The sequence below is a fragment of the Aquila chrysaetos genome, chromosome 7 (assembly GCF_900496995.4).
Source record: "Aquila chrysaetos chrysaetos chromosome 7, bAquChr1.4, whole genome shotgun sequence".
Classification (NCBI taxonomy): Eukaryota; Metazoa; Chordata; class Aves; order Accipitriformes; family Accipitridae; genus Aquila; species Aquila chrysaetos.
In genome coordinates, this window is record NC_044010.1 from 24,012,397 (window position 1) to 24,039,236 (window position 26,840).

Below are 26,840 nucleotides of genomic sequence, written 5' to 3' on the forward strand. Positions count from 1 at the left end.
CTTTTGGAAGGCTGGAGACAGACTGAGATCCATGTCTTCATCAACAGTAGGACCAAAACCTGTGGTGCTTTCTCCTCAACCCTGCTTGCTGAGTGCCAGGCTGCAAAGTCACACCCCTGTCTTGAACACCTCCTCCTGCCTAGAGGCACAGGTTGGGCAGGAGGGAGGGCTGACTCACCGGCAGTCAGAGCCAACCACTCATAGAGAATGTGGCTGGGAATGAACTTAAGAAGGGGAAGGTATATAGACCACCAACACCATGGACTGTATCTTCTCTAAATTGCTTTCCAAGAGAAAAGAAAAAGTTACAAGTCTTTAACGAATGGGAGCAATAACGAAAGCTATTTTCCTTTTTTCATCAATCATATGTATGTGTGCATATGATGAAAATATGAATTCTTTTTGTGTTTTGTTGTTTGTTCTTTTTTTTAAATTAAATTTGGCTTCTCAAATCTCAGGTCTTTCTGCCTCTGTACTGCAACCAGCAAAGTTTGATTTATTTACAGAAACAATCAGTTCTGAGTAATTTCGTCAGAGCCTGTGAGACCTGTGACATAAGAAAATAAATACAGCATTGCTACCGCAGTGACTTACACTGCATCTGCTTTGGGAGACTGACTTCATAGGGTCAGTTGATTCCCTTATTCCTGCCTGTATATCATTTTGCTGGGGATAGGTATGGGGCAGGGGGAAGATGTTTGCAAAACAAACCTTGACCTTTTCAGCAGCAAACAAATGCTGCTGAAGTAAGCAAACAAATGGATTTATGGGAATTTTACAAGAGGAATTTTGGATTGGGAATGCATTTTCCATCTGATTTTCTACTGTCAGTGTTCCAAAAGCTTATAAACTAGATTCTCGAGCTCAGTCTACCTACTGATACCTCGTGTTTCCCAATTCCTGTTCCTGACCTCCATTTAAAAACCAGACATTTAAAAGTACACACTCTACAATTTTAATATTAACAGCTGAAGTAACACCATCTTTACCCTTCAAAACTATTCTTGCCAAAAAGAAAAATAAGAAACACTGTTTTAATCAACAAAAGAGATGGGTTCATCCAGAAAAAATGGATTTGAGTGGAAGTGTTTTGTAAATCTTTTTGATAAACTGAATGATACTAAAAGATTTTGCATTTCCCACGCTCTTGATAATCTCAAGCCCATCTGTAAGCAAAGATAAATTAATTCCTCAAAACTAGTCACAAGAGAATGAAATTCCTAGTAATATGTCCATCTTCAGGTGTGTGTGCATAAAGTATAAAATTAATATTATTTCACATCCATTTGTGCTTATTTTCTTCTTTTTTTTTGTGGTTTTGATCAAGTTATTCTAGTGTAATTTCAGAATAAAGATTTATTTGCTGTTATATCAGTGCCATGGGAAGTTCTCAAATTTCCAAAACCATCATTTCCTGCACTTGACATCACCAACATGTACACTGTGGCAGTTCTGTGAATTTGGTGTCTTTTTACCATAAAAAAGGACATAAGTTCAGGGACTTACTGAATGAAGTTTCCCATTTTTAGCTGTTTTTCTACAGAAACAATCCTTTTGTGATCATACTTCCAGTTTCTGTGTATCTCTACCTGTGGCTGCTCCCTGTTCCTTAGTAGCTCAGGACATGGTGGCCAGTTTAACTTCAGAGATACATATAGAGGTCTCAAAAATAATTCATGTGCTTTAAGTGTAACTATAACATATAAAGACTCCAGCAATTACCTTCTGAAACTGCTCTCTGAGCTCATACCTTACAATACACTTGAGTTTACCTGGGAAAGCTGAGAAGAAGCAGAGAGACAAAGAGCAGGACCCTCCTGCAGCAGGAAAAGCACCCCAGTCAGTCTTGCATATGACAAATACGCAGGAAATCAAGTTTCCCTGGTTCTGGTTCTCCCCTGGTTGAGTGGCCTGTAGGTGTACATGCTGCTTTTTTTATTTGCAGTAACACTGTCTAGAAACCAGTGCCTATCAAACAGGATTAAATACTGGACTATCTGGTCTGCCTTTGTTTGGCTGCCGTTTGGTGGCTACGGCCAGTGGTCACATTTCTAGGGCATAACTCAGTTATGGCACTTCATTTATATGTGATGCTGTCCTGAACTTCTCCAAGTGATACTTCGCTCTTGCACAAAGCTGAGTAGAAAAGCATTCATGAGCGGATCTAGTGTAAATACACTGGAGTAACCTAGCTGATAGTACATGGGGTTTACATCCTTGAACTTGCTCTGATTGTGGACTGAGAACAACAGAAAGTATTATATTGTGTGTGTTTATAGGCTGTTAAATCAATATGCTGCTGGAGGGGAATCTTCCATGTCATTTATAAATAATGGTGAGAGATGTGCTCTCGGCAGCAGTGGTGCACATGCAAAGGGCCTCCATTGACTTCTGCAGTGTTATACATTTTGCTGCACGATTAATTTAACTCACTCCCCTTTGTGAACCGTACACGCTGAGAATTACTGCTTTAACCAGAGACAGCTGTTGCTGCAATCCCAAATCAGTCCTTCTAAAGAATCAGTGGACTAAAATACATCTAAATGTTAATTGGGAAACAAAAGAAACGATGAAAATCAGGAGGACGTCATACTAACATCATGCAGCTTCTGAACCATAGGCATCTACAGCAGACTGTCCAGGAAGGTACGCTCTCTGCTGATACAAAATGTTTATTTGCACTCCTGGTGTTTCACAATACATCAGGTTTCAAATCTGTCACAGGCCTCCTTCCCTAGCTTTGTACTTTGGTGTTCAGCACTGAAAATGTCAAGTCCTGTGCTCCACACACATCTAACTTTCTGACCCTGAACTTTATTATTATAGCAAATTATGGCCTACAGCTGAACTCTCCTGAAAAGTCATCGTGGAGCTGATGCAAGAAATGAACCATGTCGAAAGCATGGGTGTGGGAACATACACGGCAATATTACTTCAGTAGTGAACAAAAGGAGGAAATATGGGAAATATGAGTGATCACAAATAGCCAAAAAATCCTAGTCAGAATAATGAGCAAATTAATGAAAAAAAAAAATCAAGACTTCTCAAATCCAAAAAAGTCTGGAACAATATATTCATGAATTACCCAGATGTTGTGGTGAATGGAGTAAAAGTATATTTCAACAGATGAACGATAGAGGTATTTAGCTGAAAGCTATCAGAGTAGTTAAGTCTTATGGAGCGGTTTTCCCAAGTAAGAGGTTTTCTAGGTGTGTCCATTTTTTTTCCCAATCGCATCAGTACCAGCTGCAATTGCCCAGATTTGCTTATCTCCTGATTCTACTTGAAAATACTCAGCCATCACCTGAATTACTAAATTGTTTTGTCTAATAAAGATTTCTAAGTAATTGGAAACTGATTGACAAAACTGTTAAAAAACATAGAGTTCCGCAAAGTGTCTTATTAAATCTTTCTGTGTCGATGAGTATATTGAATAAACTAAACTGAAAGTTAGACAACTTCAAGTTGTACTGTCAACTCAGTGAGATGCATTCCTTTCCTTTGCACCTGAAGTTCAGTTGTATGTTATTCCCAGTTTTCTGACATGGTACAGCAGCTACACTGGGCATGTCTAAATGTCAGTCAGTAAGTTCGTACATTTTCCTAAGAGAAGCCAAATTGTTAGCCTTCTGATGAGTGGGAATTATCCAGATCCTGGAACTCCTATACATGAGCTTTTGAACAAAGATGGTTTTAATTGCTGTGCAGCCAACCGGCTGTTTCAGCAATCTCTGCCCAAACACTAGCACTCATTTCCTCATAGCAAGACCTTTTGTAATTGAACCTATTTTGGCAGAATAGAGAGCAAGGTTCCTTGTTGATCTAGTGACCAAATAAACCACAACAAATGATGAGCTGTGAAACACCACCAGCAGCAATCTCTCCTCTGGCATTTTCTTCCAACATTAAAAGACTCTTTTGCAGCGTGAAGAAAACAAGCCTGTAAGATTATGTGTCATCTCATCACCTAGTCCCTTTGTAGTACTGCTTCAACGTGCAGAACCCGTAGACTGCAAGGTCTCCACGTGTTAAACAGCCATGCGTGTCTGGACAGGCAGAATCAAAAGGCCGCTCTGCCCAGGCGATGGCTGGAGACTTCAGGAGTCTCCGGCTGCAGCGGAAGGAGCCTACCTCCCAAACCTCTACGTGCAAAACATGTAGGAGCCCAGCCCAGGTGCCCACAGGTCAGAGACCCCACGTAGGAGGCCAGGCAGCATAGGCAATTGCAGGCAGGCAGCTTTTGCTCCCCGAACGCCAGCATTCGGTGTGGTCTGTAGCACCTACAGCCCAGAGAGGACGTACACAGCAGTCCAGAGGAGCAGCCAGCCTGCAGGACTGACAGCAGAAAGGCAGTGCTACCTCTCATGCTGCAACTTTTAAGCTGTGTTCCTGCTGTGCTCCTTCAACAGGTGCTGTGCTGGCCTCCCACCAGCAGCTGAGCATAAAGTTTTCTTCTCCTCCCCACCTCCGTTCCCATTCTTACCCATTAGCTATTAGACGCCCCACATTTTCCTCTAATCTGAAGACTGGCTTTCCAGTATTTACAAATATGCCCCACAAAGAGGTTAAATATTCCTTGCTTAATAAAATGTATTTAAGCAGAACTACTTGATCACTCAAGAGTACTCTCTATTAATAGACAACCCCAAGGATATTGACACTAACCAATAAAGGTCCCCATTCCTCCTGATCTGCTTTATGTTTTCTAATTTCTTCGTCACAGTTAGTGTCTTTGGCTGGCAGGACTATCGCCAGCAGCTCAGCAGAACTGCACTTGGCTGTTTTTCATCCCTGGTTCTGACTCATAAAGGTTGTCTGGGAAAGTTTGTAAACATGAGAAATCACCATTAAAAGTAAGGATCATACTATCAGCCTTACAAATCAAGGAAGTTCTTGCTGGGCTAGGATGAATAACAAAGGGCATAGAGGTATATTTAGAAAGTAAATGTGTACGTATGATGAGTTACATACATTTCACAAGCAGCAGAACTGAGAAGTTTGTGAAAGAACCAGTTCTCATAGGACTCCACCCAAAGAGCAAATAAGCAGCAACATATGATGAACCAGTTAAATGAAATGAAGGTATACACACCCAGCCTGGGTTACTTTCAGCATTTATATGGTAATACATAACCTAAATTGTTAAATGGGTTTATAGCACTGTGAAATACGAATCTAGCTAACAAGAGCATTTCAGGGTTTTTTTGAGACAGGAGTATTTTCTAACGCAGCAGTTTACCAGACACTGGGAGACATGGGTGCATGTATGCAATATATTTAAGCTTTATAGAGAAACACCCCATACAGTAGGAATGAAGTGTGAATTTATTTTTGTATTTTAATTCCTTAAGGCACCTCCTCCTCTGCCTCTTTCCTCATTTGTTTTCTTCCTGTACATTTTGATCGCCGATCTCTCTTTCCTTTTCCACGTTTTGCTTCTTTTTGCTCTTTCTTTCTGGTCTTCTGGGCAGTACCGCTAGAAAGAAAGAAAAAAAAAGGGGGGGGTGGGGGGGTGGAGAAAGAGCCAACCAGACCCTGGCCCCGTTCCTGTTATCTGGTGCTAATGATGCTGTAAAGCGCAAATGCCTCGAGTTCCTGTTGTTGCAAACAGCCCTGCTGCTGCCAGACAGCTGCGTGGAAGAGGCTGATAGGAGCAGCCCCTCTGATGCTTATTATAGCTGGCTCGCAAGAAAGGGTACCTGAGTGGTAAAGCCAATAAAACTGCTACCGACGACAGCGAGAGGCCAAAAAAGCGCTAGTAGAGACAAACCTTGAGTGACAGTCTGTAAACATGGTTATCATAGTTAATACGTGGTAAATAATGCATGGCAGGTACTCGCGTGTTTCCCTTAACAGCAGATGCAGGCTGCATTTGTTAACCCTCAAGTCACACCACTGCCCTCCTTCTTCTTAAGTATCTGAAGGAGGAACAGATAGCTGGATGTATGCTAATTGGATGCTGGGTTACCACTAATGGCGTTATTCTGGTCCGTTTTACTGTGGCACGTGTTGGGGTAGTTACTCAATGCGTTTTTAGCAGATTATTTTTATTTTTAGTCCATGTAGATTTATAAAAGCACATACAGCAGAGACAATTATTTCCTTTAAAATAAGCTAGTTCGTTAATTAATTGCTGAGGCAGGAATATCTTTGTTTTCCCTGATCGGAAATAAAAGTTCCCAGAAAGCCTCGTATCTCATTATCAGCACCAAAGGCAAATAGCAGCATTGTTATTCTATGGATTGCACCTTTTCAATGGCTGAATTGCCAGCCCGAGGCTGTGTCTGGATGTGCAGGGGCAGGGAGTGTGGGGGGGAAGGATTTGCTTGAAGTTCTTTGGTTTCAGGCTGTGCCGTTTGTTTTCCTAGAAGATGATAGCGCTTTGGCAGGCTGTTGCAGTTTTTGTCTGGTCAGCTTTATCTCTGTATATAGAGCCCCGTATAGCCACTGCACGTTGGGCTCTCAACGAGCTGGTTTTGTTTATGTGCAAAAAGGTCTGAGAAAAATCTGAGAAATTGCTTAATAACTTCACATGGTCAACATGCTGTTCCAGTGATATTTCTTGAATATTTTATTTTCATTCTGTTCTTCTCCACCAAGCTGTTAGTTAGGAGCCTTTTCGGTCTAATGTTTTTTGTTGTGGTTTCCCCCCCTTTTTTTTTATTTTTGTCTGAACCGTGCACAATGAAATGTGATAATGTGATTCAGAGTTCGTTTTGCTAATCATTCCTCCTTTGACCAAGAAGTGCTTTACGGAGGCCACGTCCAGCCTGGTGGTATCAGATTTCGGTGTTGAACCTGGTGGTATCAGATTTCGGTGTTGAAGTGCTACATTCCTGACTGCCCTGCATTCTGTTTGTGTTTGATTTTGCCTGGTAAAATAAATGGAATACTTAGAAAGACTAATCCCATTCAGAAAAAGAGAAACAAAGACCAGGGAAAAGAAATATATATATATATATATATATATATATAAAATCAGCTACTTCCCCCCCGCCATGCTTAATTCCATGTTTCCATCCATTGTATTAATTTTCATTCTTTTTTTGTTGCTGCCCTACAATCATTTTTTTCTACCTTTGATTTACTTCGGGTTTGATTCTACTTCTTGACTTCTGGTTTTAGCTGAAGAAAGCACTTCTCCAGATCTCTCAAATTCACAAAAAACATTTTTTTCGTATTAACAAAAAGTTACTTTGGAAGACAGCTGTAACTTTCACCTTTTGCTTCTTGCTGTAGTTCATGACAGAACTAGCTCATGCTAGCAACGCTGCTTGAGTCATTTCAGAATCTTAAAAGCACTCTGGATTTTTATATATAATTATTTATTTTTGTTTCTTTTATAATGTATAGCTAAGGCCTGCATTTTTAGATGTATCTTTTATTTTAAATGTTTCTTTTTCCCTGCCTTTGGTCTTGTCTGTCTTGTCTGGAAGGTAATTTTTGAATGTAGGCACTTGGGGGGAGGAAGAGCATTTGCATCACTGTTGCTTTTAGTCTGAATGCAGTTACACTGGCACTAAATAGTGTAATTAGAGTGCCACTATAAAGTGACAAAAATGCTGACTAATTCTTAGAAGAAAACAAAAAAATATTTGCTGTGAACTCCTAACATATATTGGAAAATCTGAAGGGCCTTTTTTGTAGACAGTGAATTCCTAATGTAAAGAAATGGGCACATTTTTTACAAAAAATCCTTTCTGCCCATGTAAATGATGATAGTAAGAACAAAAAAAAAAATCATTAGAGCATCCCTTTGTTTTGAAAGTTACATTTACAACTTAAGCAGCACCACAGTTTGATTCTTGTATCAGAGAATTGCTTTGTTTTGTTTTGCATGCAATGGAATGTTTGTGTGAGCTGGGTATTTCTTCTTGGACGGTTGGGCTTCTTTTATATTTTTAAAGGCTGTCTTTTTATTACCTTCTTGAACAATATCTTTTTCTCTGCTTCTGTATCTTATTTTTTCCTTAAATAGCCTCGGTCACTTTAGAGACACAATTAAGAACCTGAAGACCTTCAGAAAAGGAGCTCTGTAAATGAATTATTCTGAATATTATCATGTTTTTTTAAAAAAGGTTTGCATTTCTACGAATCCCTCCTGGTCTTTAAAAACTGAAGCTGGCATCTGTGTTGGCTTGAATTTAAATGGTCCCTGCAGGCTCTTTAACTCAAAGAGTTATTTTATTCATTTGGTTGTTTCTTATTTCTTCCCGTAGGGTAACTACAAACCTAGCTCTTACATTTGTTTACTTGCCTCACTTTGTTAAAAGATTATGTCTTCACCAGCGCTTACGGATTTATTAGTGCCTAAAATGCACTTAAATTGTTGAACTCGGTCCAGTTTGCCTTTATCACCCTATTTTACCTGAAGCATTTTTTGCTGTGATTGTTCCCCCATGTATCCCTAACCATAAGCTCTCTGAATGTAGAAACGTACCGAGTTAGCTGAGCAGAGGATGTAGGGAAGTGTCAAACATTATTTGTCTAGCTTTATTTGCTCCTATTAATATATCCTTCATTTGTATCGCCTGCAGTCAAGATTTTCAAATACAAGAGATTATAACTGGGTACCTTACCTCCACATCTATTAAAAAATGTCGCTGACACTTTCTTTAACAGGGACAAACCCGTCTCTCAGGCTCCGTCTCCTCTTCTCCTCTGTCGAGTCTCTCCCGTGCTCAGGTCAGTGTACTCTTCCTTTGCTGCACCTGACGGGTACGCTATGTTCCCCAGCCCAGCCCTTTTGAGAAGCTCCTCATTCCTCTACCCTCTTCCCTCTTGCTGTTTGCTTCTCCTGGCGGTCCTGCGGCTGCCTGTCCCCACAGTGGTGCTGAGGCAGATTTTTGAGTTGTTTTGTAACAGAATTGCCTGACAAGACGTGAGCTAAAGAAGAGCTAAGTCTTACGTGGTGCGGTGTAAGACCAGAGGGGCCGGGAGTGTTTGTTCAGCGTTACTGAGCTGCACCTTCCTCTGTCAAACGTCAATAGCCTAACCTCCAGAGAGTGAAGTCTGTCTCTGTTCTAAAGCATCTTCTTGAATCCTACGTCTGTAGTTGTAGTGGCCAGAGAGGGAGAATGGGTGGGATAACCATCACGGAACGTTGGAAATCCCGGGATGAGCCCTTGCCCAGAGTCAGCAGCGTTCCTCAGCCTGCCCTCTCCTGGGGGGTCCTTGGCTGGTGGCACAACTGCTACCTGGGCAGCTCTTTCCATCTGGGAAAGTGTCACAGGGTCATAGTGTGTTTCCAACGCATTTAAAACAAGTGTCAAAATCTCCTAATCCCTGTTTCCAACCTGATCAGCCTTTGATGTTTATAACATGGCTGTGTTCTGCTCAGCTCTAAGGTACTTGATCATTTTGTAACCATTAACAAATATAGGAGATAACAAATATAAGCAGTGGAAACATAAAGATCAGCATCTGGCTCAACCTTTTCCCTCTCTGGCAAGAAAGAATAGCATTTGAGGGGTTTTGTTTCGTTTGGTTTTTTAGTAAATATATATCTCATCTGCGCTGCTGAAGAAAAAAAATGAAAAAAAAAGAAGTTTAAATTTGTGCCAACATGGGCAGGTTTGAAGTATTTCTGGTGGAATGATTCTTGGACTAGGTCCTGAGAAAAATCTTTCTTCTGCATAAAGGTAGCAGTCCTTGTGCCAGCAACAGGTTGTTACTGGTGGCAGCGGAGATCCTGAAGGTTGGTGAGAGTAATTCTGTGCACTGGGAAATTCACACATATTGCTATATTCATAATAGGCCACCCAGTTCCCATTTATACATTAGCAAGGAGAGAGCAGAACATGACAGGGGCAAAGATACCTGCATACAAATTGGTGAGGGGAAGACTGTGCAGTCTTCACTTTAAATCCATGAAGCAAAATGTAAGCCCGTCAAAACACCAGGATTGTTTTGACTGTCTGAAGAGATACTAGCCACTTCTCAAGTGCTGTAAAAGATATACACCTACAGAGAAAGGCAATAGATTTTATCAGAAGAAAGTATAAGGCATCTGGAAAGGATCTCATGAGGCAGAGGTGGCACAAAGCCTTATCCTGTTTCTGAGGGCACCACGGGAGTCTTCATAGCCCAAGACACACTTGAGGCTCAGTTTATTCTCTGTCTTCAACTAGTGGCAAATTGTATCAGCATTTTAAGTAATTGTTGCAGAACTTCATGGTAAGGTTTTTAAATTACAAAGTGTTTGCTTTTTATGTTATGGCAAAGTCATGTAGATAAGCTGCTGCCATTGCTTTTCCACCAGTTTAGCAGATGCAATCTTGTTTTTTAAATTCTAGTATAAACACATCTTTCTTCCAGCCTCATCACTTTGACCATACCATGTCTACTTTTGTGTCTCTCCATTATTTCCTTTTTCCCACCATGTCAAAAATACTACTTGTTTGGGTCTTGTGTTGGTCGAGATCTACTCTACCTGTATTTTCTCACATCCCTGCAATCTGTTCACCTTCTTGGCCTCTGCTTTGTCAGGTGGCATCATCTTTTATTGCACATAATACCTTTCTGCTTTCTCTTTTGATCGTCAGTGGCATCAAAAGATACCCCCCCCCCAAAAAAAAAAAGTCCACTAAGTTAATTTATTCCACATCCTTGTTTAAAGCCTCTCTCTCCTAGGAAACATAAATAGTTTGCTAGTAGGTAGGCAGTTACGTGTTATTACTTGTATCATAACCATCTCCTTCTGTCTGTTTCATACTTACCTTAGAGGCACTTAGTATTTTTCCTCACTAGATGTCTTTTAACTTTTTGCATACACTGACTAAATTACAAGTCAAAAAAAAGGTCAGTTAATTTATGGTATTAAGTCTATTTGTAGGGAGAAGTGTACTCTCCATAGTTCTGGTCAAGACTATAAATACTTGGGTTTTGTTCTGATTTGTCTGCACTGCTAAAGGATAGTATGTATAAAAAACTTAGCTTCAGGCCAGCTAAAGCAAATTATAAACATTTGCTTAAAGAAAAAGGATAGTTTATGGAGTATCCTGCCCCACTTCCTCCACTAAGATATGCCCCGCCCCCCCCAGCCTCCAGCCACTGAAAGTTATTGCATGCAGCAAAAACAGGAACAAAAAGAAGGGCTGTTCTACTTCCTTCCCTTTCTCTGGTCACTTCATCCTGAAGCTGATGAGCTGAAAGCTCTTTGATTTGATGGATTTCCAAACAGTAAACTGGAGAAGCTGATGTGTGGATACACTTGCTGTTTTGCTGCTTCTGCTATTGGAGTAGTAATCTCCAACAGAGGGAAAAGAAAAACATTAGGAATTGTACCATCTTAAATGACTGAAAAAAAAAAAAATGCTAGGAGGCTACGGCTATAAGAAGAAGGGCCTATTATGAAATAAAGTCACGCTGTAAATCAATCATGTTTGACCTGGGATGAGGTTACAATACCAGGTCAATTATCATCTGAGTCATATTACTTTGTGGTAAAATTAAAGTGCTGTATTTCCACTGAGAATGTTATCTTGAAATAGCTGGGTTCATTATGACAGTTTAATTGCATGCCTGTAGGAGTGCTAAAAAGAAACACTAGCTTCAGAGAACAGAGTAGACACACTACTTAGGACACAGATCAACATTTTGTTATGCATACTTAGCATACTTAGTGAAACAGAGTCACTACTCGTAACTGGAGCTGTTAGCCACCACTGTAGCACAAACAGACAATAGTATACATAGTTTTGACAGTCTTTTAATAGCAGATTTAACTAAAATGACAATCAGTTTAGCTGATGTAGTAATCCCATGGTCATCCACATGGTCATCCTTGCCTTTTTGCAAAAACGATCGTCCTGCAACGATGCTATCAGGAGTGCATATGTTGATCCTCATATACATACTCATAACCAATCCTCATATGCATACTCATAACCAGTAGTGAGTGATTCAGGAACTGATTCAGCAAGGGGGTAAAGACTGATGCTGCCAACAGCAGGGCTGTGTTGGCAGCTGCCTACGCCGTCCCAAGCCGCTGCTTGAGGGCTGATAGGAAGCCACACCTTGTAAGGGGAAGCTCTGACCTCTCTGAGCTCGGTGGGAGCTGGGCCCTTCATTCCAGTGGTGCCAGGACTTCTCTTGCAGCCTGTACTTACGTGAAGTATCAATAGCTTTCATTGATACGTGCTATCTGAAGATAAGGTTTCACGAAACAGCTGAGCTGATCTAAAAGTTTGCTGCTGCTGAAAGAGGCAGGCCACAACCCTCATCTGTCCTGGGTTGATGCTTCTTTCCCTCCTCCTAAGTTGTGGGATTTGCCTGATCCCATCTCCCCAGCGGCTGCAAGGCAACGAACACTGCCCAAGCACAAAGGAGTAGCACAGAGCAGTGAGAGCATGGGGGAAGGGAAGGGCCAGGACTGCTGCTTTTGATGTCACTGCAGACCCAGCTTCAGCCTTTGCCACCCTGTACTGCAAACAGATCTCTGAACTTTCAGTGTGAGGTCATAAAATGTATTAAATTGTCCTATGAAATGGACATTATAGCACCTATAACATTTCTTGCACTTCAGTATTTCCTGTATGAAGGAGTAGGACAAAGGGTTTTGCCAAGTATAAGTTACCGATTTTAGTTTTTCATACTGTCCCTTTCAGACAAGCAAATATTTAATTACACAATTATTCAGATGAAACAACTGGGGAAGAGGCAGATGAAGCAAATTGCCCAGAGATTTCAACAAACAGCAAAACTAAGACTCTGGCTGTCCTGCCTCCCCACTCTCCTCTCCGTGTCATGCCATTTGACTTTGAACTCCTGAATACATTTTGCTCATCCTCCTGGAGTATCTCACTAATTGATGAAAGATTAAAATATAATTCAGGATGACATTCACCACTGAAATCTGCCTTAACAAGAGGCTGTAAGCTAAAACCATGGAGGAAAGGGAAATGCTTTCAGAAAAAACGAATTGCAGAATTTGAAAAATAGTTCAATTTCTTTGTAGAGGACTACCTTCAGAATGTCCCCAAATACACCACAATTCTGCAATAAGCACCACTTGCAATAAGCAGTGTCATTATTATAGTTTGCCATTAGGTTAACAGTGCTAGACTTCCAGTTAGCTACTGGAAGGGGCTACTTCTACTGGGCAAATACTTTTCACTGGCTCTCTGGGAGGCCATTTAAAACAGGTTTCATTGTAAATAATTACGCAAGACATTACAAAGGTTGTTATCAGTAAAAATATGTATTCCTTACGCTGTCAGCATTTTTTCCTGAGCTAATGTAATTACAAAGCACTATTGAAACCAACCCAACCTGTTTATACAGTAGGAAGGAAAATTACATAACCCTACCTAAACACTCCCCCCCCCCCCCCCCCAAAAAAACCCTTTACCAAGTGAAATTTTTACAGTGGTGTGATGTTAAATGATCCAGCAACTAGAAATGCATCCAAGTCAACCTGGAACACTAACTGGAACTCTCCCTTAAAACAGGACGCTGTTTAAATGCATTGGGCAGGGAAGACAAATCTCAACGAAGGACACCTGCATGTTTGAGTGGGCTTCTCTTCTGGTCAGCGAGCAACGTCCACTGCTATCTAGAGCAGCTATGTCATGTGCTCCCTTCCAGAAACTGGTAAAGTTATGCACTGAAAGTTGTTAGACCTTTATTTTTGCCTCCATGGGGGCAGGCTTCTCCAGAACTTCCAACTTGGACAATCAGAAACTTTAGTCTGGAAAAAAAATGTGGATTCCCTGGGCCAAAGTCCCTGCCATACCCAGTGGGTGCGGCTGCGATGAGGGAAGCAATGGAGGGCAAAGTGTGGTTTATGTTGCACTTGCCAATGTATCAGTCAGCTGGACCTACTCTGAGGGTGTGTGATCAGTATCCAAGGTTAGGGAAATGGAGGATGACATAATGGCAGTGGAAGAACCATGGGGCCAACAGTATGGCTATTTTACTCACAGTTTGCTATTTGGCAGTCACATCCATTCTTCTGCTTGTGCAGAACCCCCTTGATACACAGCATAATTTAGAGCAGGGACATCTATAAGTGACTCACAAGAGCAGTTTCAGCATTCTCAAGATCCTAGCCACTGCTAGACAAAATTTCAGGATTTTAGGGATTACCATAGTTAAATGTATCCTGGATACATGTCCACCAGAGAAAAAATGAAATTTAAGGAAGGGAGCCTGAAGAGGCAAAGTGGAGGGTTAAGCAGAAGAGGCAGGAGTGTATGGAAATGAGGAAAAGGAGGAGGAGGAGGAGGCAGCCATCTCAGAAGGAGCTAGGAAACCCTACTATGTAGTACTGCCAACCAAAGACTTATGAGTAAGTCCCTTCTCCACACACTCCCAAATACTGAGGCTGCATTAAAAAAAAAAAAAAAATCTTCTTGCAAAAAATAAAGTTAAGAGTATTTTTATTTGGGTTTTGTTTGTGATTTCCACAGTTGTTCCTCCCAGTCTATCAGCTGCAAACAAATTCTGATATTTGTTCATTTTTAATGGAAGTTCTGTTTTTCATGACACTAGAAGCTGATGCTTAAAAAACTAAGCAACACAAGGCTTCAAACAAATTGGATAAAATTGCCATTCTTCAGTGATCTCATGTATGGCGACGATAGGTATTCGATGGAAGTACTGTCAGAATCTTTCTAACTGTGGGCTCCAACATACAGATCCTCAGTGTTATTTAACTACTCTGTTGGAAACAACAGCAGTTAACACTGACATGCTTTTGAGGAGCTTGGCTTTAAGAACTGTTGCAGTTACCCTGAAACACCTGAACTCCTGCGACAAGCAGATTTTACAGCCCTGAGCTAACGAACTGGGCTTCCCTGGAGAAGAGGAATATCAAACACCTACGCAAGAAATATATCAGAAAGCAGCCAGCTGAGCACAGGGTGTCTCACACTGGTAAAGAGTGAAAGGTGGAGTGTGGGACAAGGAGTAAAGTGTAGGCATCTAAGCTACTGACTCTGTATAACTAGCTGACAGACTTGAAATGGCACCTACCTGCCTGTTCTTGAGATCTACAAACACCTCCCTGACATCAGCATCACAGATTGGTTTGCCAGTACCAGATGTAACACTTTGGTTTCCCATCCTGTACTTGCACTCCCTATCTCTTATTTTTGCCCTGTTGTTTTATTCTTCCCACTGTCTTCTGTGCTGACGCTCTGTTCTTCCATCCACTGTCAGCTTGTACCCAGACCTTCAGGCACGTGAGCTGGCAGGCCACAGACATTGGGAGTGATCTGGGCATGCCTGTGGGATCTGGTCTCACTGGCAGAATAAGCAAATGAATGTCAGATGAAATGACTATTACATGCAGTTGGCTCCTGTCTTAATGCACCTTCTTGGTTCTTCCACTGGCTAATGGTTGCATGACAACACAGTTGTTAAGGCAGTCACTAGAAGTACTGCATAGCAGGCTTATGCACTCCAGGTCACAGGCTGTCCCTTATACCACTTAACAGGTATGCCTCAAGCTTGGTATGAAAGGGTAATTTCCCCTGATTATGGAGGATCTTGCCTCAGGGGTTCCGGGATTTAATCTCAGGAAAGGGCTTTGAGCAGTTTGCTAGTGACTGGGCAACGTCAGCAGTGACAACCAGGAGAAACTTGGCTGCCTAGTAGGAAAGTGGCAGCTGAGTTCAGAAAATGTCACTGGCATCTTAAGTGATAGATGCAGGCACCAAAGAGGCTGGTAAGTGCTAAAGCACCATTTATAAATGCCTTGCACAAACAAAATAATCCAAAAGTTCATCATGCAGTCCAAGCCACCATCAGTTACTAGTTCTGCACTGCTAAAACTGACTTGAGTTAATTTGGGGATTAAGTATGAAATGCCATTGCCTCCGGCATATCTGTGATTATCTTCCCATTCAACTGTACTACCTGAAGGGTTGGAGAACCCCTTCCCGCTACTCTTAGCTCATGAATGCTCTTGGTTTTCAGATGCAGTTTCTCCTCTCTCTCCTTTGCAAGTGTGGATCCTGTTCCTAGTCTTGCCTGTTCGATTCTCACAAGACCATCCCTTTTTTTCTGGGCACTAGAAAAACAAATTACAAACATCCTCCTTCTATCCACAGATGTCAGCTTTTACACCTTTCCGCTTATTTATGGGTGGTTTCCATATTTTTCTTTGCCTTTCAGTTCTCTAATGATCACTTCCAGCCTGGCCATGCAAGAATCCAACCCCCCAGTGTTGAGCAACTCCAGTTGGAGAGTACAACCCAAAGGAAGCATAACCCATGCTCACCCTGTGAGGAAGCACATAACTGCTGTCTTTCTCTGGCTGTAGTTTTAAAGATCCATGTTAGGGGTACAACCCCTGGATGGATGCTGGACGTCGATGCCGAGTTCCTTCCACAAGGAGCCAGCTGTAGGAGTGGGAATGCAGCACTTCTTCACAAGTGTAGTTGTGCTTCAACACAACTGCCCTGTAATACAGCTAATTTCACTCTAAAAGCCAAAATTCGTGAGGCAGCTGAGAAGATCTAGTTATCGCTACAACCAACAAGCACGGGCCTGTTCTTCCAATCCTTTTCACAAGTTCACCTCCTCCTAGCTTGTGCTTGTGCTGCTTTGGTGGCACTAGCAATGGTCAGTAATCTATTCTGCAGGTAAACCAAGCTGATATAAAAGTGGAGGGGAGTAATTATTTGCTAGTCTGGTGAGCTGAATTAGCTCACTAAGTTGTGAGATGATTATCAAAGCTCTATGAAAGCTGGCACAAGGGAAAGTCTGGTGACTGCAAAGCTGAAAGTGAGGAGAGGAGACTAGGATTGTGCTTTCTATGAAATGCTGTTGCTGGGTCATACAGGCATCAGCAAATGTCACAGCTGAAATTCAATGCAAAGAGAGACAGAGAGAAAAGAGAGAGGAATGTGAATGTCACCTCTTTGGGAGACAGGAAATCTTCAGATCAGCTGCTAAAGCTGTAAATCACATCTATTTTTCCTCTTAAGGGAAGTTTTCTTCAATCAAGGCGTCACTGTGGTGAATATTAGCTCAGAAAAATAGTTTGCTACAGGGCAGATCTGTATTGTCAATTGTATTAATGTTCCAGCCAACAGACACTGCACTTTTATTGCCACGTGCATATACAATAAAAGTTTGAATACAAATAAACCTCCAATATATAACTAATAAAAGATGTGTAGCATTAATATTTTTATAAAGATGAATCACACAATGCACTCCTCTTCTGGACTTTAAACAAACCAAATTTATCTTACATTACATGGATTTTGCTTCCCTTTCACAGCATAAATATGTAGCTTTAAGTTTGTGTCAACTCTAACTGCCATCGGTAGGAGACTCGTGTTCCTTCTTTCTGCTGTTTCTGCATGTAAACAATGCAAACATTCAAGTAACCTCTGCGAGAAAATTATTCAAGGCAAATCACATTTCTAAACTTTAATATCACAGGGACACAACGGTGTAAATTGCTGCCCTCTTAAAACATCTTTGCCAAAAATTGTCTCTGCAAAAAGAGGAGCATAGCAAGGTGTGAATCTTATCCTGATAGCAACTGTTACTTGATTGAGGTGCTAAATGTGAAAGCCGTTATTTTAACTCTGAACAAGACAGTCTGTGAAAAAACATTAACCCGAATTAAAGATAATTAAACCTCAGCTATTGTTGGATAATTTCTTCCTTTACTTCTTATTTTCCCCACTAATGGATTGCATTTAGTTATCATTATAAAAAGGTAGCAAGCACTTGAAAGCTTGATTGGAAAGAGCCCAAGGTTGTTAAAGAAAAAGGCAGAACCTGGTCATCCGGTCACCCGACGGGTGCAGATCAGTGACTCCTCCAAGGCATCACTGGGGTGCTCACCCTGTGGGAGCTGAGCTGAGGAAGGGGGTGGTGATACTTTGCTGGACCTGTTGCAGTGGGGCAGCTGGAGGCCTGCACTCCCTGGCCTCAGGAATGGGACGCTGCTCTGGGCTCTGCCAGTTGGGAGGTAACGTGAGAGCCCCTGCTCAAAGCTTTATTATGAAATACTTAGCACTCTGTAACTTTGCCTTCTAAAATCCTTCGCTGTAATCTCCCCATGTTGATGAGACCTTAATGTAGACTATCTCTTGACTCTGGCAGCTATTTTCAGCATATCAGCCTGATTTGCCCTGGGCTAGTTTAACTAATGCTGATAGAAGGGCAGCTAGCGCCAAAAAAAGCTTAGCAGTATGAAAGTGCCTGCTCCTCACATGGGGGCATGGACACCAGTATAAGCAATGCTGAAAATTATTTTGGAAAAAATGGTTGCACAAGCTAAACCTTCCCCTTCTCACAGCTCTAGATGTGCTGCCACAGCAGCTTAAACTGATCTCAGTTGATTCACAGTCCTGCTCTTTCCCTGCCTGCCACCCAGCCCCCCCCTTTTTTTACACCAGCTGGCACTCAGGCAAATAAGCAGGAGAGCAGTTCAGGGAGTTCAGCTGGCTAAAAACAAAAGGTATTAATCTTTAGCCAGCCTGGGTTCCCAAACTATCTTATCAGCTAGTGTCCTGAGCTCCAGTGCCAGCACAAGTACACATGTAGGAATATTGGGTTTGGGTGGTGAGCAGGACTGTGGCACCTCCAATTTAAATGACCAACCTCCAGGTGGATTCGCACCTAACACTAGCAGCCTGCAACTGCTGAACAGAAATGGTCCCATCCTCCTACCCCATCTCCCCTCTCCCGGCAAAATACCCCTGTGTCCTCCCTTGTGCTGGCTCTGACCTGAATTATAGAGTAAACCGATGGAGTCTGCTGATCCAGAAGAAAATGTGTCCCAGAAAAAAATGCAATGACTCCCTCCTACAAGTAGAAATCCAGACCCAAAGTCCCAAGGGTACTACTTGCTCCTTCTCTTTATCTTTCTTCCCTATTTTTTTCTCTTGCCCTTCTTGAGACACGTTATTATCCATGTTAGGAACTGTACAGCCCTATGGGGAGTTTTCCCTCAAGAGCGGCAGTGGCTGACCATAGTACCTCCTCCAGTACAGGATAGAAACTGAAACACAAAATAACCCCGTTTTCCTTGTGTGGCATGGTCATGTCCTGCATGACCTGTGTATTGCAAGTATGGATGATTTTCATTTCTTCTGTAGGTCAAGCCTGCAAGTAACTGCACTTGATACTCTTCTGCCCTTCCCCTCAAAAAAAAAAAAAAACCAAAAACCAAACCAAAACCAAACAATAATGATTTCACTTTGTGGAAGGTCAGGCAGATAAGCAAGCATTTCCAAAGCAGGGAACACAAATTATTTACAACCTGAGTCTGAAATTCGTGGATAGTTTCCCTTCAAAAAGTAGAGGGAAGTTGTAGAATTATGCAAACCATTTTATTCGGGTTCTGAAAAGTTTCATTTTGGATACACCAGACAGTCCCACCACACCATTTTGTAAACTTATTGTAAAATTACTTCTGAATTTGTGCTTTTTGTGTAAAAAAATTTAAGATGATTGTGTTGATTTTGTTTGATTTCAAGCTATCCATAAATTTAAGCTGACACTGATGTAGGGGTTCTTATACTGAATTTTTTCTTAACTTTAAACACATGAAATGAATTTTTTATATTTAACATAAATCTTAAGATTCCTGAGCATGAGACAGCATTTTCCATAAAAGAAATGCTAAACAACTATCCATTTACAAAATGTGGGTCCCGACTGCCGGCCTCTGCTCCAGTGGATATCTCTTGTTGACTGGATTCTGCCTTCACCTTGGAGCCTTTTTTGGGCTTGATCCAAAATGTTGGCACTAGTAGAAATCTGTTCAAAAACTTTTGAACCCGACCTTTTCCTCTGTGAGTGGTCATTTTCAGAGTTATCTTTTTCCCTCATTGTGTTTAGTGTTCCAGGAAGTATAGGCCACTCAAAATCTACAGAATGTCACATCCTCTAATAAATCTGGTAGCTTTATGCCTTATTAACCTGACCAACATTTGCAGTGGGGAAGCATTGTTTTTTTTTTTTCTTTTTAAAAATAATTATTATTTAAACATTGTACTCTGATGTACTCTTAATTTTCAGGAGTGTGAACATGACTGTACCAGTGTTGCTTTTGATTTAAATGAGACCAGGAATAGGTCTGTCTCAGCTAGACAAAGTGTGGACCTCCTGTTTTCTAAATGCAGTACAGTATTTATTTTAATTACTAGCTAGGATTTATTTCACAGAAGGGTAACCATCTCCATTCTAATGACAAATCATTTTCTCTTTCTGTAATGACTGTGATTGCCTCATTATACTTCCCATGGTATATAATTTCTGTGTTGACGCAAGTGGATGTACAGCAAAAAACCTCACTCATCCAGTCAGGCTAGGATACTCGAGTCAGATTACCCTTTAAAGCACAAGTCTGCAGCACATATAAAACAACAGAAGAAACTAAAATCTTAATATCCCTACTTTGAGATTCTGGTTCCTTTAGCTTCATATTACATGAATGATATTTTCTTTCTTCATAGAAGGGAACGACAATTCTGTTCTGTCATTAAATAAAATGCTTGTAATCTCCTGATTTAAAATTCCATGCTTTACGTATAGTATCCAGCATCTTATTGGGTAGATTTGTTTTTAAAACGAATCTAACAGACACTGTGAATTGTCATGTCCTTACAAGATGTAAGCAGTACTTATCTGAACCTTTATGGAAAATGACAATGCATTTACCCTCCTTATCAAAAAACTAATTCAGAGCTAGCAAGTAAAACCTGCTGCTTTACTTAGAGTAACCAACCATTTTGAAAGATGTCAGTGCACGTTCATATATTTATAATTCCAGCAGAAATGGAGACGCTGCCGATTTCATCACTAGGAATCCTTCACTTAATGAAAGGCGTAACACCTCCTTTTTAGCTAACTGTTTGGGAAAATATCCTTATGAGTAGTCACCCATTTATCTAATGTCTTCAACAAGGGCAGAAAGAACTTTGCTTTTTAAACTCTCATCTCATACATACAGAGCATAATCATATACAAATCTATTTGAACTTTATTTATTATGGACATCAAGGAAAAATAACGAACAGTAATACGATCCCTTTCAAAACTTGTCTGGACTGCAAAATCTGGACTACATAGCTTTTGCATTTGTGTAAATATTTGGTTACGGAGGTGCTTTCTTAATACAGACAGAGCTGTGGACGTAACAAAGGAGATGGTGCCAATACAACTTCCCCCTTTACAAGAATAAACCACAGGGACCGAAACACATTTACGTCAGTTAACAGCTTTGCTACTGCAGTCTATAGCAAAACACGCATAGCAATAAATTCATAGAACGCACTCAACTATGGAGAATAAGCCTCGTCACGTCTGCTTTATCTTCGGATAAATGTAACTGATGGTTTTGCTGTACGTGGAGCACAACCCGTGTTTTTCTGGAACCGGCTGGGGCTGCCATTTTGGGTGTCGTGCAGCTGTGTCGCGCTATAGAAGAAAGTCTGATTGTACCCTTTCGCAGACGGTCTGATCTTCCTTTTGTCTTGCTCGTTTTCTTCAATTCCAGATCTTTCAGTCAGAAGACCTATGCTCTGTGTAAAGAAAGCACAAGACCTTACAACGGCGTTGCCATGGGGACTGACCAAGACCCGTCTTTTTGGTGCTCGCAGCAATGGCGAGGGCCAAAACTACCGACGGGAGCGGTGCCCGGCGTTCACGGCGGGGCCCGCCATCGCCCGCCCCGCGCTCTCAGCGCCCCGGCCGTCACTTCAGCCACCGCGGGCGGGCTTCTGGGCGCTTGGGCCAACGCGCCGCCCCGCGTCTCCTGCCGGGCGGCCCGCGCGGCGGGGCGGGCCCCGGCGCCGGTGAGCCCGGTCTGCGGGCGAGGCGCGGAGAGCCCCGGCCGGCCGGCCGGCGGGGGCTGCCCCTCGCCGAGGGGCGCGGGCACGTGTTGCCGCGCCGGGGGCGGCCGCCGGCCCCGAGGGGCTCCGCGCCGGCCCCGGGCGGCGGCAGGTGCCGCTGCCGGGGGCGGGCGCCGCCGAGCGGCCGGTGGGGGGGCGGGGGGCAGGCAGCGGGGCGGGTAGCGGCCGGAAGTGACGGGACGCACTGATTCACCTGCTGGGCGGTGCGCGCGGGGCGGGCGAGGTGCCCGCCGGGAGTCGCGGGGACGGAGCCGCCGGTGCCGGGTGTGCCCCGCTCGCGCCGCGCCATGGAGCCGCCGCTGCCGCTGCTGGCGGTGTCCCTCGTGCTGCTCTGCTCCGCAGGTGGGCGCCGGGCGCAGGTGGAGGGGAGGGGGCCGGGCCGGACCGGACCGGACCGGACCGGGGGGGGGGAGGTGGTGGCGGCGGCGGCGGCTCTGTCGGGTTGGGAGAAAGGGCGGCGGGGCGCTGCTGCCCTCCCGGCTTCTCCCCGGGTGACCGGGGGGCGCCTGCCCCGCCGCGCCTCCGCCTCGGCGTGCGTGTGTGTGAGGCGGGGAGGCGGCTGGGCGCGGAGCTTCGTCTCCGCCAGCCCCTCTCCCGGGCGGGCGTCGCCGCCCGGCCCCTGCCCGCCTGCGGCCGGGTGGCGAGCGGCGCCTGAGGCGCGGTGCCCGGGCGGGCGCTGGCGGCTGGGGCGCGCCGCGGGGCCGACCTGGGCTTTGTTCGCCGCCCGCCGGCGGGGCGGCCAGCGCCGCTGCCGCGGTTTGTCCGCTTTCCGCCCCCGCCCGCCTCCCTCCCGGGCAGCGCTCGGCGTGGCGGGGGGCGACCCGCCCCGCTGCGGGCTCCGGTGGCGTGCCTCTTTTCTCAGGCGGCGGCGGCGGCGGCGATGGCGGCGTCTGTGCGTGCCGGGCTTTCCGCGCGGCCCCCGGCGGCGGGATGGTGCCCGCCCGGTGCCGCTCCCGGCGTCTCGCCCCTGGATGCGCCCCGGCCCGGCGGGGCGGGCGGCCCGCGGCGGGGCAGGGACGACGGCCGGAGCGGCTTCCGCAGCGGGCGTGCGGCTGAGTAAGCGCCACGCGTGAAAACCGAAGTGGAAAGAGCGAAAAAATCAGATGCAAAACCCAAACCCCGACCCCGCACGAGGAATGCCTCTTTAGTATCTGGATCTAACTTGAAGACTGGTCTTGTTGTGACAGGGTGGAAAGGGGCGGGTGGCTTCGAGAGCCCTGGCAACCCAGTTGTCCCAGCCTCGATGGCCGTAATTGAACTCTGTGGAGAAGACATGAGAGAATTTGAGGGTGGGGGAAAGGAGCGGAATTAGATGGATCTAAACTCCTTTGTTTTTCTTGCCGAGAGAAAACGAAGGAGTAGATGTTCTCGAACAACAACAAACCCCCCATCCCCCCCAAACAAACAAACAAATCAGAAACAAACCAAACATGCCTGGGCTATGAAAAAGTAGGCAAATGTTTTTCATCTCAAACGTTATTAGGTGTTACTAGGTTCCTGTAATGAACTCACTTGGAGTGCCATGTAAACATTTCCTAAACTTATCTTTAAAAAAAAGTAAGTTTCCACTAGAGTTGACCCAAACTTATTTGAAACTACAAAAGATGACAACCTATGGAGGTTCAGGTTCACAGTAAAATGTGTATCAGTGGTGTCAGGAGGCCAGTTTTTGCTTCCTGTTGAAATGTTAATGCCTTTGTTGATGTCACTGCTGTTTTGGGAAATTACTCATGGGATCAAAACTCTCTCTCTAATGGAACGATGAGCTCTGATCTCCTGCATGAAAGGCTATCGTAGTTCTGCTTTAACTCTGTTTCTTTAAGCAGAGTTAGAAACAAGATAGATGCTGTGTAAGAACTATGGATTACTAGTATTTAGTTGGCAGGCTTAGTGATTAAGATTTATATTGAAACGCTTCATGTAACTAAAGTTTGTTGTGAGTAGAATTATTATGTGTACCGCAAATGAGCTGGGATACAAAAGGCTGTGATACTATAAAGCTAGGAATAATTAATGTATGAGAAAATGTAAAACCAGAACAAAATTTTACACTTTAGCTCTACTGAAGTATACCGGTGTCTTCAGACTTCACTGTGAAATTGGATGACTTCATAAAGAAAGTAATATATTTGTGTTTTGATTAGGAATAGCTTTTGGACGGTTATTTGGGTGACTGTACCCTGACACAGTCCTCTGAAGGAAATAATTTAATAATCTATGTATCATAGGAGTTGATACATCCTCTGAGCTTGCTTGTGGTTTTTCCGCATCAGATTGAGTTAGTATTTCTGGGTCTGTGTTCCAGATAGACATTACTTCCTTCACTGAGGGAATGGATGTAAGTTGCTGTTCTCCATGTGGACCAAACTTACAGGAAGCTAATTTTTGTGCAGTTGAGTGAAAGCTGTTGGCAGTGGAGAATTGTCTAGGTGCTGAAGTATTTACTTGGGTTTGTGGTGCTGGAATAATTTGTTGTGTTGTTTTAAGACTTGCACTATGTGCTATTTTCACAGCTCCACCCCCCCCACACACACCCCCCCCCCCCCGGAAGCCTCATTTTCCTTGTTTCGCTATCACTAAAAGTAGAGGATTCAAAATAACTGATTTTGTGTAAATAAGAAGGCTTATCTTGACTGTACAAAATACACCCTCAGCAGGCAATGGGGCTATAACATTGTGTTGAAATAGGAAAGTGTTTGGATTTAAGCTGTCCCTGAACCCTGCTCAGGGGTTTAATCCCTCTGTTAAGGTCAATTTCACAGTCATAAATAAATCGGGAACTTCTCTTTCCCATTCAGGAAGGGAAGACTTAGTCCTTGAGCATTTCAGGGTACTAGGGGAGAATGTTTCTTTTCTGTTTTATCTTTGTAATTACTAATGAATTAATTCTAGTGGCTGCCTTGGTATTACATGGCTGTGCAACTGATAAATAACTTGTGGCAGTTTCTCCTTGCATTGGTACTTTTGGAAGATGGCCACAAAACAAGTTGGTGTAGTGAAATTAAATCTGCTGTCTGCAGATTTGTGGTATGAATTTACATTTGCATGGCTATTTCTGCACTCGTAACAGCTCTTCTAATTGTACTAATTCTTCTCTGTCTAAAAAGGCACTCCAAGTCTGTGGTGAGGGAGAACTTGATGGCCATTTGAAGGGTACTGTTGGGATGTATTGTAGTTGCGCATGACCAGTCATTTTAAGTAGTTGGGGATTCCCAAAATGTGTAAATTCTGTTTAACTTAGCTGGCATCAACAAATCCTGGACTAGGGTAATAGAAATTATGTACCTCTTCAGATCTTGAAATATTTTATTCAGATAACTGATATTAAACTGTTTTCCAAAGGGCAATACAGAATTCTTGTTTGAAGAGGACAGCTCAGTCATGATGTTAAGTGCTGGCTGTTCATTTTGTTAGGTCTTACAGATGTGTAAACTGGTGTATGTGGGTTTTTTGATTAATTCTAAGCTTTCCAGAATGTGTGGTCATCTCAAGAGCTAATATAAAGAAAGTCTATTATTTCTCATTGTCCATGGCACCGAGCACATGTTTGCCTGTGCTGTGACTTCAGGGGGACTGTGTACGTACTGGTAACCTTCTCCTGGCTATACAGTGTTGGGGAAATCATCTCATTCCATTTGGAGCAAATTCAAGTTTGTGTAGGGTTTTAGGAGACTGAGGATAAATATAGGTGCCTAACTTGTGATCCTCATTTAACAAATAAGATAGTGACCTCTGGCTGTTAAACTTCTAAAAATGTGTAATGGCAGAACACAAATTTTCAATAAGTATGAAATGTTAACATAGCCAGGTTAGTATCTATCTTTGTATGGGTATAAAAAAGTGATTACATATGTGGTGATCCATTTACCCTTTAAAAGGTATGTTATACAAAATAGTAATGCTGTGCACCGAATGCTCAAATTGAGGATAAGGGTTTGAGTAGAGTTTTAAGGCAAACAACTAGGCAGGAATTTCTTTAGTCTGTAATGATATCTCTTATTGTTGCTCTTATGGCAGTGTTTTTTTTGTTGTTGTGTGGTTTTTTGTTTTTTTTTTTTTTTTCAATAGTAGTAGGAGGTACTTTTGTACTATACTGAAATTCTGCAATGTGTGATGCTTTATTAATAGAATATTGAGCTTTTAAATAAAAATAAAGTTCAGGTAAGCTTTGAGAAAAGTCTGTGGTTATTGCCCTTTCATTAAACTTGCAAAAGTATTTCCAATAATATGCATGCAGGGGCAGAACCTAATGCATATGTGGTAAGTCAGCATTTGGTGGCTAGTACACTTTGTCAAATATGTATAATAAGGAACTTAAGCCTGTTCATGTTTTCATGCATGCAACAGGATCTTAAATTAGGATAAATTTGACTACCACAGGAGTTAAATGATCATTCCTATCCCAGTCTCTTAATTGCTAATCCTGGTATGCTTCATCCATTGTGGAGTAATTGTAACAAGTTGCAGGGTTCAAGTTCTTAAGTGCCTGTTGATATGAAAAGTTACCTGAAGTTCAGGACTCCTTTCCTAGGTTTCCTGGATCTTAGTGTTTTGAGAAGTATGAAAAACTTTAACCAGAGATGACTTAGTCAACTAGTTACTGCTGTGACATCGACATTGAGATTTGAATTAGTAATTTTGTCTTAACTGATCTGTGTTTATTAGAAGGTATTTTATGCATTCAGAATGCCACTGCAGAGATTATTATAGCTGTCACTTTGGTCTCCTCTGACTGCACCCTGCCATACTGGCTTCCCCTGTGTTGCCTCAAAGTTCAGCTGCCTGCCTTTCTTCACTTCCAGTGCTTGTCACAGCCTCTTGCAAAGTCAAGTCCACTTAATATAGAGATGAAACTACCACTTCTAAATGGCTGGTTTAGCTTCTATTGCTGCTTTATAAAAAATACATTTTCATATGAGCACTTGTATGCTTTGCTACTGATTCCATTCATGCTTCAAGAAATTCCTTGTAAATGTCTTTGAATCTGCCTCAGTATTGGAGCGTTTTAAAACT

General features: G+C 42.9%; 1 protein-coding gene and 2 long non-coding RNA genes across 5 annotated transcripts in view; 2 read left to right on the top strand and 1 right to left on the bottom strand.

Moving 5' to 3' along the window:
- Window positions 1–17,556, top strand: part of LOC115344173 — a 30,407-nt gene extending 12,851 nt beyond the window's left edge. The window contains exons 2-3 of one of the 2 annotated variants that reach the window (XR_003924469.2): window positions 8,623–8,685; window positions 16,120–17,556. This is a non-coding gene — a long non-coding RNA (uncharacterized LOC115344173). The remainder of the gene's footprint in view (window positions 1–8,622; window positions 8,686–16,119) is intronic. The other variant, XR_005932904.1, reaches the window with a different exon arrangement.
- A 3,382-nt stretch (window positions 17,557–20,938) lies between these two features.
- LOC115343800 lies at window positions 20,939–21,997 on the bottom strand. The gene is made up of 2 exons (XR_003924283.2): window positions 21,683–21,997; window positions 20,939–21,497 (listed from the first exon to the last, which is right to left on the bottom strand). It is a non-coding gene; the product is annotated as an uncharacterized LOC115343800 (long non-coding RNA).
- A 49-nt stretch (window positions 21,998–22,046) lies between these two features.
- CXADR (CXADR Ig-like cell adhesion molecule) overlaps window positions 22,047–26,840 on the top strand; it is a 36,551-nt gene continuing 31,757 nt past the window's right edge. For both annotated transcript variants that reach the window (XM_030020274.2, XM_030020273.2), the window contains exon 1: window positions 22,047–22,169. In XM_030020274.2, the coding sequence (XP_029876134.1) occupies window positions 22,115–22,169 (55 nt within the window). In that variant the 5' untranslated portion in view covers window positions 22,047–22,114. The remainder of the gene's footprint in view (window positions 22,170–26,840) is intronic.